This window comes from Bos grunniens, chromosome 15 (genome assembly GCF_055505025.1).
Source record: "Bos grunniens cultivar Pamir isolate PY7600 chromosome 15, Bosgru_T2T1.0, whole genome shotgun sequence".
In the NCBI taxonomy this organism is placed as follows: Eukaryota; Metazoa; Chordata; class Mammalia; order Artiodactyla; family Bovidae; genus Bos; species Bos grunniens.
The window spans coordinates 84,581,494-84,595,728 of record NC_141179.1 but is presented as its reverse complement, the minus strand read 5'-3'; the positions used below and the strand labels follow the sequence as shown (position 1 = coordinate 84,595,728).

The window sequence follows — 14,235 nt, the reverse complement described above, 5'->3', positions numbered from 1 at the left end:
CGGCTGAGCGGAGGCGTCAGGGAAACAGACAGGTGTGCGGTGGCTGGCCAACCAGCTCCTCCTGTGAGATGAGCCCCAAAGCACTCCCCACTCTCAGAGAGGGAGACGGCCGATCCCACCACCTCCTTGAACGAGGCGGTTGGGATCGGTCTGAAACGTCCTGACAGAAGTTGAGTGGGTCCCCGTGGGTGGGGCGGACACTGCGCCAGCCTGGGGCTGAGCGGGGCTGGCAGGCTGCCTGCAGGCACGGCTGCCTCCTTGCCCTCTGTCCTCCGTACGCACGCCCAGACCTGGACGGGCCAGCGCCCCACGCCCAGCAGAGACGACACAGTCAGTGCCAGGGCCTGCGGCCAGCGGCACCTGCAGCCAGCAGGTCCAGGGAGGCTCACCCAGCGACGGGCTGACAAGCGGACGGGCTGGCACGTGAGCTGGGAGCCTGCGGGAACAGTCCTCCCACCCCCAGAGCAGGAGTCCCGGCTGGCCCAGGCGGGAGGGAGTCCTGCTCCGCACATAACGCACACCGGTACCCGCTCGGTGAGGCGCCACTGAGTCTGTGTCCAGGGCTTCGCTCTAAAGATGCTCACCGTGAAAACACACCGCCGGTCCACATGGCCGTGCCTGAGGCCGTCACCCAGACGGACACGAGGAAGACACCTCACACTCTGGACTGAAATACATGCTTCTCCTCATCACTCTGAAGACGGACGTGGCCACACGCTCCTGAGGCCCAGCTTCATCAGCCACCCCGTCTCCAGAACCGCCCACCTGGGGCCTTGGGGTCTCACCAGGCTTCAGCTCTGTGCACGCCTCCCTCAGTCGGGGGTGCTGGGGGCCTGGGGAGGGATCCACCTGGTCCCCGTTCCTGGCCAGCGCCTCTGACACCCTACCCTGGAAGAGTGGCTCCTGCATCAACGGGCGAGCCCTGAGAGCTGCAGCTCTGTCCCGAGTCTGGCCCAGCTTCACGGACGCGCTCCTTGGCCGTGTGTGCCAGGCCTTGGCTCCTGCTTTGCTGGGAGAGGCATTAACTGTTTCCAGAGGGCTGGGCCTTCCGTCCATCGGGCAGCATCCACAGGCCTGTGCCCACTGCTTCTGGCACCCCTGCCCATCCCCGTGGGAAGGACCTGGTGGGCGGGGTCGGCTGAACACCCAGGCCCCGCAGGCCAGGCGGCAGCCCTGTCTAAAGCCCGCAGGAGTTAGTATGTGAACGAGCATCTACTAGAGGAGACCCCAAGACCCCGTCGTGCAGTTACACTCCTCATTCGGATTCAAGCACACAAGGACAGCAGGAAGTGATCAGACGCCACGGGACACCATGCTCTCACTTTGGGGAACGTTCCCACTGGCAGCATCAACAGAGGAAGTACCAAGAAGGGAAAGCTCTGTGAGCAAGCCTCCAGGTGCCCCCATGACAAGACTCTGATCTCAGGCTCGAGGAGTCAGAATAAAAGGGTTGCAGCGAACAAGTGCAGCCTAAATAGACTGCTTTCAAGGTCCACCCCGTGGGACTCACCTCCTGAGACCGACGAGAGCTGGGTCAGCTCTTAGAGGACACAGACTCGACACACAGATCAGCCAATTTGCCCCTCAGACTACAGAGCTCAGGCTGATCCAACAGAAAGAGAATCTGCTATTTACTTACTGTAAATGTCGATCAAGACTTAAAATGAGCGCCTCATAGAGTCAGAGATTCTAGTACAGAAATATCGCCACAGATGTTCACTGCAGCCTGGTTTGCAGCCGTGGATGTCTTTCAGGAGGGGGTGGTTTAAATAACTGGACAGAGAGCCGCCTACAGCTGTCTCTGTACACACGGGACACCCCTGAGCATCGCCGCGATGGGGGCTGCCTCTGGGCGGGGAGATGGGAGCCCAGGGACCTCATTTTCCCCTTTACTTTATTTGAAGACTTCATCCTTCTTCCTAGATGACCTAGTCACAAAATAACCTGTGTAAGAACAACAACACAAGCTGTTCCTGAAAGGAACAGCCCACCAACCATCGCGGGAGGCGGGGGCGGGAGCAGGGGGCATTAACCAAGGGTCTCCCACAGACCCCTGTCGAGAAGTGTCCACTCTCTTACCACGAGCCTCTAAGAATCCACCGCCCTGTCGTCCAGGAGAGGCACCACACGAGGGGGACTCTCAACATGGCCTTTGATAGCCAGACCAATTGATTTAAGCAAACATAAAAGTGAGTGGAGAGCAGGAAACAAGCCCCCACTGCTGGGGGCTGGACGGGGGCCTGGTGCCCTCAGGCCCCACGTGTCCCGAGAGGGTCTCTGAGCCCCGGCGTCTCCTGCTGCTTCACCGTAATAGCATTCCAGGTGACACGACAGGCCTGGGGTCGCATCATGGAAAGAAGCCTGTTTACTTCGCCAGCTCCTTCCAAGAGGAGAGGACTCCTCGGCCGAAGTCCTGATATTTGGGGGGCCGAGGCTCTGGAAGCCTCAGGGCTGGTCTCTGGGGCACCCCAGTCCCCCGATCACTGACCCTCAGCGTCCACGCACCTGCTGAGACCCCGGTCCTCCGATCACAGAACCTTAGCACCCACCCTCTCCTCTAGCACAGGGTCTCAGACACCTGCCCCCCCCTTCCCCACGTGTGTCAGGGGTGACACTCCCATGGGCTGAGAGCTTCGCTGCCAGAACATGAGAGCTAGAGCATTCCAGCGGCGATGACTCGGGCCCCACGGAGAGCAGCGTCCAGAACAGAGGAAGTCCATAAATCCCGTGACCTCACAGAGGCCCAGAAGGACACGGTCCAGCACTCACGCCCTCAGAAGAGACCAAAGAGAGCGGCCTGGTTCCAAGGCTATGACTTGTGTCCCCGGGGCGCCCGAGAGGTCCTTCTCCTCTCCCTCCCAGGGGAGGAGCGAGCTTCGGGAACCCAGACCCCAGCAGGGCGGGGAGCAGCAAAGATGACCTCCCTCGGGAAGCGATGCAGGCAGCCTGCCGCGGCTCTGGCCCCGCCGACTGTGCAGCTGACCTCTAGCTTAGAGAGACGCAGAGCTCTCGGGGGGCTAATCAGTGAGGCGCAGATTCTGAGGGAAAGTGCTGAATGGGAACCACGCCCTCATCATACCAGGCAGGCATTCTTGTGCTTGTGGAGACGGGGAGGTTTGGAGCCGAGGTTCACCCAGTACGCACACCCTGGACCCCAAGTAACATGCCAAGCGGAAATTGTCAGCCAAGGCAGAGGATTACACCTCTGTAAGCTTGAGAGGATGCCAGCTGGTGTCTGAGGCCAAACGCAACATGTGAGCGTTCTCGGGGAGATGCGAGCGCGGGGCACAGGGGCAGCAGTGAGCTTCCGGGGCTGGTGGACCCCACTCTGTCGGAGCTGCGGAGGCCGCTCCACGGAGGGCGCACGTGTCAGAGCCCAGCAGACGCACCTGCTGCCCGTGCAGCTGGCTACACGACGACTGTACCGCCATCAAGGGATTTTTTAAGACCAATGTTCAAGCTAAAAAACCAAAGGTTGAAATCTTCCTCAAAAGTCACCTCGGTCCTCTTATTTCTTGGATACGATGTCAGTAAACAGCAGTGGTTGACCATGAACCAATCCAGGTAAAAGTTTATGGGGAAAAAAAAGGCTGCAGCCAAGCAGCCCCTCCCCCCACCACCACACCCCTCTCTGACCTGGAGCTCCCCGCTCTGCTGCCCGTCCCCGAATGACCTCTGCTTTGGGGGCTGCGCCCACGTTCCCAACAACAGCTGGGAGAGGCCCCACTCGGCTGATGACCTGGCCACAGGGGCGTCAGGCAGGGGAGGGACCTGGCTCTGGCCTCCAGACGCAGGCCTTGGTGTCCAGCCCAAGCGGGATGGAAGGACCTGAGCAGAAGGTGCCCATGAGACACAGCTCGGAAGATATCAGGAGACAAGTGCTCTGGAGGGCCTAAGAGGCAGCCCTGACCCAGCCTGAGCTTCTCCCGCCTCCGTCTCGCCTGCCGAGAAAGAAGGCGCAGCAGGAAAGCCATGTCCTTCCTAAACGCGCCACACCACTGCCAGGGCAGGAGCCGCGCCCTTCGTCCCCGGCTGCTCCACGGACCCGACCCTTCCTGCCGCCAGACGTGCACACGTTCCCTCGCCCGTGAGAGCCCGGCTTCTTTACCTCCTCTCCCTCCAGACCCCAACAAGCACCTGCCCTCTTCTCGCGCCTCCTCCTGGGGACTGTCAGGGGCACTGCCTGGCCCATCTCAAGCCCCTCACAGCCACCCCCGTCCCCGTGACCTGTCTGGGCCCCCGCGAGGGCCGCTGCCTCTCTGACCTCCAGCATCCAAGCGTGTGCCCCTCCCATGCAGCGGGCTTTTCTCCCTGGGGTGTGGTCTCCTGGATACCTGGGTGTATGCCGGAGGCTCCTGCCGCCTCTGCCTGGAGGGATTGCTCTGGAGTTTGCGTCAGCCCTGTGCCTCCAAGGGCCAGGACCAGTCCTCAAAGAGGAAGGGGAGAGATCACAGGCAGGATGGAAAAGTCTTGGGAGCAGCTGGGGAAATGAGACGCCCTGATGTTTTCTGAGCCCCAGAAAAGCATTTCCTTCTCCCAAACAATCCTGACACCTCGTTGTCTCCGAAACAAAGGTGTCACCTCAGACTTGGAAAGACGCAAAGGGAAAGAGTTCTTTCCCTCTCAAACATCGCTGTCTCCCAGAGGAAGTCCAGAGAAGTGACAAAGACACAGAGAGAAGCAACAGATGAGGGTGGCGCGCCTGCTGGAGGTCCACTGGCTCAGCCTTCAGCTTCAGCACCAGCGTCCCTGCCTGACTTCCCGCACACTGGACGTTTTGAATATGGAAAGTTCCAGGCATCGACCTGAGAGATAGGGTCACAGCTGTAAAATCCTATAAACAAAGTCGGTAGGAAAATTCTAGGCTCAGGCACGCGCACAAGTGGTGGGTAAAGCATTCTATCCCCAAACGCACCCCCAGATAACATGTTATAAGGGAATGGGGAGTGGGAGCGGGTGAGCTGGTGCTGGTAGGCGAGCGGAAGACGCATCCCGAGAATGGAGCAACCACACCCAGACTAAGGAGCTTGGAGGACCCGCGGGACAGAGACCTGGGGACCGCTCTGGGCCGGGCAAATGGACCTTACGGAGCTGGAGCTCTGACCTCAGCCAGGCTGACCAGCCTCGCAGCTCGTTTGGCAGGAAATGTGGGGACCTCGGAGAAAAGCAGGGGACCTGGGGCTCGGCAGGAGGACTCGGTGCGCGCACGCTGGGCACCTCGGAGAGGGGTCTCATGGCCAGTTCGGCGCGGACGCCTGCGCTGGAGGGTGGGGAGCCCCGGCTGGGCGCAGACGCCGGGGCCGGGAGTGCAGCGCCTGGGCGCCGGGGGCGCAGAGGGGCCGGGCGCCAGCGCTCCTGTCGGACGGGGCCAGGGGGCCGCCCCGTGGGGACTGCCCTGGGGGGCTCCGGGCCGGCTCCGGGCTCGGGCGCAGGTGCGCGGGACGCGGCGTCAGCTCACCTGCGGAGTACCGGGAGGCACACGATCAGCAACACCGCGCCGAGAAGGAGGCTGGGCCTCCGCCGCACACTCCACTTGGGCATCGCGCGTCCGCTGCGCTTGAGCCACCCGCGCCGGAGTCCGAACCGGAGCCGGAGGCTCGGCGGGGGCGGGGCCGCGCGCCGGTCGCCGGGGCAACAAGCCGCCGCGCTCCCGGCCCGCAGGTGCTCACTGGCTGCAGCCTGAGGCCCGGCCCCCGAGGCCCCGCCCCACCGCGCGGCCTCGGGGGAGGGGCGGCGGCGTCCGCGGTTTCCGGTCCTCAGCCCCGGCTCCCGGCGTCCCATCCCCGCCCGGCGCCCCATCCCCTCCCGGCGGCCTGGCCCTGAGAGGTGCTCTGAGTGGCAGAGACACTTTGCGGCTGGAGATGTGCAAACAGGAGCTGACCGCCTGGGCGCGCGCTGCGCAACCCCTGCACACTTGAACACGCGGCTAAAGTCACCCCCGGCGCGCTGAACAGGCGAGCAGGTGCGAAAGGTGCTTCCAAAGCCAACGCAGTATTTTAAAGCAGTTCAAATGCTGAGGAGAAAAGTTTTTTAAATAGTGACTTGTCATGTGAAAGTGAAAGTCTCTCAGTCGTGTCCAAGTCTTTGTGACCCCGTAGACTATACAGTCCATGGAATTCTCCAAGCAAGAATACTGGAGTGAGTAGCCGCTCCCTTCTCCAGGGCACCTTCCCAACCCAGGGATCGAACCCAGGTCTCCTGCATTGCAGGCGGATTCTTCACCAGCTGAACCACCAGGGAAGCCCAACTGGGGAAGGAGTACCTCACAGCTGCATATTGTCACCCTGCTTCTCTAACTCATACGCAGAGTACATCATGCGGAATGCTGGGCTGGAGGAAGCACAAGCCGGAATCAAGATTGCTGGGAGAAATATCAATAACCTCAGATATGCAGATGACACCACCCTTAAGGCAGAAAACATAGAAGAACTAAAGAGCCTCTTGAAAGTTCAGTTCAGTGCAGTCACTCAGTCGTGTCCGACTCTTTGCGACCCCATGAACCGCAGCACTCCAGGCCTCCCTGCCCATCACCAACTCCTGGAGTTTACTCAAACTCATGTCCATCGAGTCGGTGATGCCATCCAGCCATCTCATCCTCTGTCGTCCCCTTCTCCTCCCACCTTCAATCTTTCCCAGCATCAGGGTCTTTTCCAATGAGTCAGTTCTTCACATCAGGTGGCCAAAGTATTGGAGTTTCAGCTTCAGCATCAGTCCTTCCAATGAATATTCAGGACTGATTTCCTTTAGGATGGACTGGTTGGATCTCCTTGCATGTAGTTCAAGGGACTCTCAAGAGTCTTCTCCAACACCACAGTTCAAAGCATCAATTCTTCGGTGCTCAGCTTTCTTTATAGTCCAACTCTCACATCCATATGTGACTACTGGAAAAACATAGCCTTGACTAGATGGACCTTTGTTAGCAAAGTAATGTCTCTGCTTTTTAATATTCTGTCTAGGTTTCTTCCAAGGAGTAATCTTAATTTCTTTTAATTTCTTTAATTGTCTTTTATTTATTTAATTTCTTTAATTTAAATGTCTTTTAATTTCATGGCTGCAGTCACCATCTGCAGTGATTTTGGAGCCCCCCAAAATAAAGTCTCTCACTGTTTCCATTGTTTCCCCATCTATTTGCCATGAAGACATGGGACCGGATGCCATGATCTTTGTTTCCTGAATGTTGAATTTTAAGCCAACTTTTTCACTCTCCTCTTTCACTTTCCTCTGGATCATCGAAAAAGCAAGAGAATTCCAGAAAAACATTTATTTCTGCTTTATTGACTATGCCAAAGCCTTTGACTGTGTGGATCACAACAAACTGTAGAAAATTCTGAAAGAGATGGGAATACCAGACCACCTGACCTGCCTCTTGAGAAACCTGTATACAGATCAGGAAGCAACAGTTAGAACTGGACATGGAACAACAGACTGGTTCCAAATAGGAAAAGGAGTACGTCAAGGCCATATATTGTCACCCTGCTTATTTAACTTCTATGCAGAGTACATCACGAGAAACGCTGGGCTGGAAGAAAAGCACAAGCTGGAATCAAGATTGACGGGAGAAATATCAATACCCTCAGATATGCAGATGATACCACCCTTATGGCAGAAAGTGAAGAACTAAGGAGCCTCTTGATGAAAGTGAAAGAGGAGACTGAAAAAGTTGGCTTAAAGCTCAACATTCAGAAAACTAAGATCATGGCATCTGGTCCCATCACTTCATGGGAAATAGATGGGGAAACAGTGGAAACAGTGGCTGACTTTATTTTCCTGGGCTCCAAAATCACTGCGGATGGTGACTGCAGCCATGAAATTAAAAGACGCTTGCTCCTTAGAAGGAAAGTTATGACCAGCATATTAGACAGCATATTAAAAACAAAAGTCCGTCTAGTCAAGGCTATGTTTTTCCAGTAGTCACATATGGATGTGAGAGTTGGACTATAAAGAAAGCTGAGCGCTGAAGAACTGAGGCTTTGAACTGTGGTGTTGGAGAAGACTCTTGAGAGTCCCTTGAACTACATGCAAGGAGATCCAACCAGTCCATCCTAAAGGAAATCAGTCCTGAATATTCGTTGGAAGGACTGATGCTGAAGCTGAAACTCCAATACTTTGGCCACCTGATGTGAAGAACTGACTCATTGGAAAAGACCCTGATGCTGGGAAAGATTGAAGGTGGGAGGAGAAGGGGACGACAGAGGATGAGATGGCTGGATGGCATCACCGACTCGATGGACATGAGTTTGAGTGAACTCCGGGAGTTGGTGATGGACAGGGAGGCCTGGCGTGCTGCGGTTCATGGGGTCGCAAAGAGTCGGACACGACTGAGCGACTGAACTGATCATGTGAAGAGCTACAGCATTGTGGATTTTCTTTAGACAAGTGTGTCTGGCACACACTTGTATGGCATGGGGACGGGTGTGAGGGGCCAACCAAAATATCCTCCGCCTTTGGGTCCACAGGTCTTGTTCTGGTCCTCACTCCTACCACTTTCAATTTTTTAATTTTAAAAAAGTCCAGATAAACCTCACATTTTAGGAAAAGACAAATAAAAGTCTTATTTTGGCACAGAATTATGTCACAAAGGAAGTTGTATGATATTAGGGCAAATTTATGCTTTCTAGCAATCACAAACCCGACTCATCCCAAGAACAAAATTCAGAGTTTACTGAAAGAAAATATGAAACGTGTCTAGGGAGGCTGATGTTTTTCACAGCACCAGAGTCTAGAAAATGCACACGCGGGCACACACGGCGCTGCATGTTTTGAACCTGTATGCTGCACTTGCGCGCAGCTCTGCACATTGACAGCTGCTGGAACACAGTGAGGTGTTACTTCTGGAACAAGGACAAGCGCATTTACTTTGAAGAGTTTTTTTCCAGCATTAAGCAAATATTTGTCAGCTAGAGAAAGGTAAACCCAGGAGAGACAGAAAGGAAGAGACAAACAGGAAGTTGAAAGACCTGGGGCAGTGGGAGGGGTGGCTGGGCTGGCCCAGGGCTGGAGCCAGCCTCAAGTCTCCAGGGCGCAGTCTCTCCCCCTGAGCACACTCCCCAAAGCCAGTGTCTTCTATCCACTGTTTTTAAGACATAAAATTGCCTGATAGGTGTTAAGTCTTTGATAAAAGTGTGTTGGTATAATTGGAATGAGAGACGGCCCTCGAGACACACGGGGAAGGTGTCACAGGTGAGGCCGCCTTCCGCCTATGCAGGTACGTCCCAGACACCCCACCTGCCCTGGTTCCTGGTGATGCTGCTGAGCAGCAAATAGCACAGTCCTTGGGGTTCCCTGCTGGTCCAGCGGCGAGAAATCCATGCTCTGGATAAAAGGGGCCCGGGTCTGATCCTTGGTCGGGGAGCTAGATCCCACAAGCAGCAACTAAAATTTGGCCGAGCCAAATAAACAAATATATTGTTTAAGTGAGCTAGGAGTCACACAAATTATTGCAAAAGTAATAAATGAATAAATAGCACAGTCCACTAAACACCAGGGCATCCTTAAGCTATTTAAACAGTACCAGATTCTCCTTTTTTTTTTCCAGATGGGCTATAAAAACCATGAAATCCTTAGGCCAGCCCTGTGTCCTTTGTTTTTATTTATGGGGGAAAATGTGAATAACTCAGTGCTACAGAAGAAATCCTTACCCCTTAACCTGCTGAGAACTACAGACCTGTGGACACACCCTACTCCTGGGTTAAGAACACATTTCCTTCATCAGGATTTAGTGATACCAGGACTGTACTGCAGAGCTGCTGCTGCTCCAGACGTGTTTGCTGAGGAGCCAAGACTTCGGGTTTTTAAAAGAGTAGCAAGAGGTGCCTTCAAGATACTCCTTTGCAGAATGCTTGATTGCTCTTGACCCTAAGCAGAACATGAAATTCTCACATCACTGGGCAGGGAGGCTACAGTTCAGTGACCCGGCCAATGGGGCTGTAAACAGTAGAGTGTGGGCAGATCGTACCTAATACCCGCAATGGTAACCTGCACAGGCCAACTTCCTCCTGCCGGGTGTGCAGAAAACACAACAAAACACGTGTTCCTTAAAGAACAGGGTCCTGCTGACCTCCTCCTCTCCCAGGACTCTCCTGCTGTCCCCCGCAGAGACAGGCGTGGACGAGAAGCGAGGAGAGGACGAGGAGCCCAGTTTCCATGTCAAGCTGCCAGAGTCTGGAGCCAAGAAACCATGAGTGGTGGGAGCATGGGGGACTCCTGGGAGTAAGTGAGCGTCATCTTAGCCCCGGACGAAAAGAACGCGGAAAACTGCTGTCCGTGAGGGGCACGTATATACCTGTGGCCGATTCATGCTGCTGTTCGGCAGAAACAAGCACAATTCTGTAAAGCAATAAGCCTTCAATTAAAAAATAAATTAAAAAAAAAAGAAGAAAATCCTTGTCCTTTGAAAGCGAGAAAGGAAAATGGGTCCGAGTCAGGACGGTCAGTCAAGGCCTACCCAGAAAGGCACATCCGGGGCACTGGGGGCCTGTGTGTTTGCCAGGGCGACACCGGCTCCAGTGCTGGCCTGGGCGGTTCCCAAAGGCCACTTTGCAGCTCAGCCTCTGGGCGACTGAAAAGCAAGATCTGACTCAATAGCGTCCGTTCATCCAGACGGGATCGACAGCGTTTGGGTTCGCTGTGTGTGGAGCACTGTTTTGGGTGCTGGGGAGGCTTCAGTGGCCCCTCTCTCGGAGATGTCTGCCCCGGCTGAGGAAGTAGAACAGCAAAAATGCACAAACAAATCAGTCCTGTGTGTTCAAGGCGACACCGACCCTGGGCTCTTTAATCCGCGGGAATGGACCAGAGGCCAGAGGAGGGGTCGGGGAGCCCACCGGGGCCCCTGCTGCAGCTCGGGGAGCCAGAGCAGTGACAGGGGGCTCCTCCCTGGGGGGCTGGTCCAGGGTGGGCTGGGTGTGGGGAGCAGGTGCTCCCCTCCTTGGTGGTGCTGTGTGCAGGGACCCCGCTTTTGCGCCCAGCACCTCAGAAGCGGCAGCTGGATCGTGGCCTTTCTGTATCTCGTGGATGATTCGCTCCACCCGCTCGCAGTCACGTTTCGTCCCGTACCACAGCTCCTTTGTATCTGTTGCTCCAGATGCTGGTCCAGGTACAAACACCACAAAAGGCCCGTGTCCCAGCCTGTCTCCAAGGCAGTGAATTCCACAGCATAAAGGAAGTGGACGAGAAAAGGGGGTGTTGGGGGTGCTGTGTACAGAGACCTCACCCAGAGGGCGTCGCCGAGCAAAGCCCTGAGTGGTCACCTGCGTACTGGGCTGAGGTACGGCTGGCCAAGCAGAGAGGGCCCCAGGGGGCAATGCCCGGGGGCCCAGGCCTGCGGGGAGGTCGGGAGGGGGGCAGGCCTGCAGGGAGGAGGCCGGGGGAACCAGGGCCCCGTCAGGCAGGCCTTTCAGAGCAGAGCTCTGACTCAGGGACTCAGGGAGCCAGGGCAGGCTCTGGGCGTGCCCTCCACCATGTTTCCAGGGGTCATCTTGATGCCAGGAGTGGGGCGCAGTACAGGAAAGGGGACCGACTGGAGGCTACTGCAGACGTCCGTGCGCTAAGACAAGTGCAGCCTGGCATGGGGAGGACTCTTTGATTCCTAGATCGTTTGTGGGGCGAGAAAAATAAGGAAGTTCGAGAATTACTCCGTCACGCTGGGCCTAAGAAAGAGGAGGAACCAGGGTTGCCATCCCTGGGATGGAGGAGACTGGGAGGGTCAGCCTGTCCAGAGGCCCAGGAGCCCAGCTCAGGCCGGCTGGTTTGACCCGCAGAGGGTTTGGTTCACCAAGGACTCTGGCCACTGTGATGCAGTGGGGTGTGGAGGGGCCGGGGCAGCAGAACGGGCTAGGGAGGAAAAGGGGCCTCGGGGGGAAGCAGACAAGCCTCCTTCAAGGATATCTGCTGGCAAGAGGAATAGAGAAATGGGAAAGCGGCTGTGGCTCATGACCCTGAGTCAACGACACTGCCTAGTTCTCATCTCCATCTCGGGTGGGAGAAGGAAATCACAGCACTGGACATGGATATGCGATCGTGATCAAAGAGATGGAAGGCAGCGAAGCAGAATGGACGTGGTGCATCTCTGCAGCCACGTCCTGGGGGCCGTCGTGGGTGGGCTGGGCCAGGGAAGCGGGCTCCGGGGTGAGCAGACAGGGCCACGCACGGCAGCAGGCCTGCCTGGTGACAGAGTGATTGCAGATACGAGCCGTGTGAGCTGTCAGCGTGAGCACCAGCCGCGCCCTCCGAGTCTGTCCTGAATATCTGAACATTCGCTTTCAAATGCAGGCGTGTGTGTGTGGGAGACGCCACAAAGTGAACCATTAAAACTGCATTAAGTTGAAGTAAAATAAAGCAATGGTTAAAGATTACTGTGAAAACTATCAATATCATCTACAAAAACAACTATTAGGAACTTTCACACACTTTTATCCGCCTGGACTATGGCTCAGAGGGTAAAGCATCTGCTTGCAAGGAGGGAGACCCGGGTTCGTTCCCTGGGTCAGGAAGATCCCCTGCAGAAGGAAATGGCAACCCACTCCAGTACTCTTGCCTGGAAAACTCCGCGGATGGAGGAACCTCGTAGGTTACAGTCCATGGGGTCGCAAAGAGTAGGACACGACTGAGCAACTTTTCTTCCCCTTTTCATATACTTAAGCACATTAGGAAATAAGTTGACAGCTAACAGGAATGTTAAGAGTACAGTAGCTTTGTAAGTGTCGGAAGACTATGACATCCTTTTGAACCAAGAAGAGATATATGAAATAGATGTATCTAAAAGATAATTTTTAAATATAAATTACATAGACATTAGATATTCATAAAATGTAAAATTTTAAGATATTGGTAAGAATTAAGGTATATTTTTAAAGATTGTTTTAATCACAGTTTTTAATCATGGTTGAATTGTTTTGTGTTTACCTTTCCTAACATTACACAACAAGCTTTTCATAAACTGGATTTAAGTATTTAATTTCATTTTAGCCTTGTGTCTTGGGAGACAAGCTCTTCGTTGGAATTCTTGCCATTCTTAATAAAATTGGGAGGAACTTTGATGCAGGGGACAAGCTCCCGGATGATGTGCAGGTGCCTCTATCAGGAATCGCGTTTGATCCAGAAAAAATAAACACACGGAGACCAAGTGGTGAACAAGGAGCAGGCACATCCCCTCCCCCTGGACCAGCTTCAGAAGGACACAGTTCTCACGGTCCTTTAAGACCATTTCTTACAGCTTTGAGCTTGGTCCTTGTTGTTCAGTCGCTCAGTCACGTCCAACTCTCTGCGACCCCGTGAACTGCAGCACGCCAGGCCTCCCTGTCCATCACCAACTCCCGGAGCTTACCCAAACCCTGTCCATCAAGTTGGTGATGCCATCCAGCCATCTCATCCTCTGTCATCCCCTTCTCCTCCTGCCCTCCAATCTTTCCCAGCATCAGGGTCTTTTCAAATGAGTCAGTTCGCATCAGGTGGCCAAAGGACTAGAGTTTCAGCTTCAGCATCAGCCATTCCAGTGAACGCACAGGGTTGATTTCCCTTAGCACTCACTGGTTGGATCTTTGAGTTTCTTCCCAATCGGTTTTCAGCTGCCAAGGGACCCTTACACCTGCCCAGATTGTGACTCTCAGAGCCAAGTTCCTTCAATGAAACAAAATATAAATACAGGAGACCTTTTCCCTGAGTTTATATTTTGCTACATACCTGTCAGTGATGTTACAAAATATATATTTTGTATCTCAGATATCTGTACAAAAAGTTTTCTTGAAGTTCAACAGTGTGTTAGACAATAATGAATGTAACTATGCTGCTTCTTTATTTTAGAGCTTTTCCACCACACTCTGCAGATACAAGTAGCAACAGAGGAGGACGTGGGAACGGTGAGTGGGTTCGTTGCTTAAGCCTGCTGAGGAAGGAACACGGCTTGAGGGGCTAGCTGTCCTGACGTGACACGCTCCTAACAGGTTATTTGCGATTCTCAGAATACACCAAGACTGAGTGACCCTCACTTGTGTCCCTCCCCTGAAATGCTTCACGTCCTTTACACCCAGCAGAGATGTGGTTAGATTGCTCCGGACGCCTAGCTGGGCTGGGGCTCCGTGTTGGATGCTGAGAACACGCTGGTGGATGAGACACATCTGCCTCCATTCCGGCACCACTGGGGTTCTGGAAGGAAATGGGCCCTTACGTCTTTTCTTCCTCCCGGTCTTATTGAGACAGAATTGACATCAGCCTGGTACACATTCAAGGTGTGCCCCGTAA

General features: G+C 54.7%; 1 protein-coding gene across 3 annotated transcripts in view; it reads right to left on the bottom strand.

Moving 5' to 3' along the window:
* The window catches only part of LOC147358914 (beta-galactosidase-1-like protein 2), a 42,354-nt gene extending 36,387 nt beyond the window's left edge, over nucleotides 1-5,967 (bottom strand). For 2 of the 3 annotated variants that reach the window (XM_086338807.1, XM_086338809.1), the window contains exon 1: nucleotides 5,459-5,616. In XM_086338807.1, coding sequence (XP_086194933.1) covers nucleotides 5,459-5,541 — 83 coding nt within the window. In that variant the 5' untranslated portion in view covers nucleotides 5,542-5,616. Of the gene's footprint in view, nucleotides 1-5,458 lie in introns of all 3 variants that reach the window. The other variant, XM_086338808.1, reaches the window with a different exon arrangement.
* Between the last annotated feature and the right edge of the window lie 8,268 nt (nucleotides 5,968-14,235).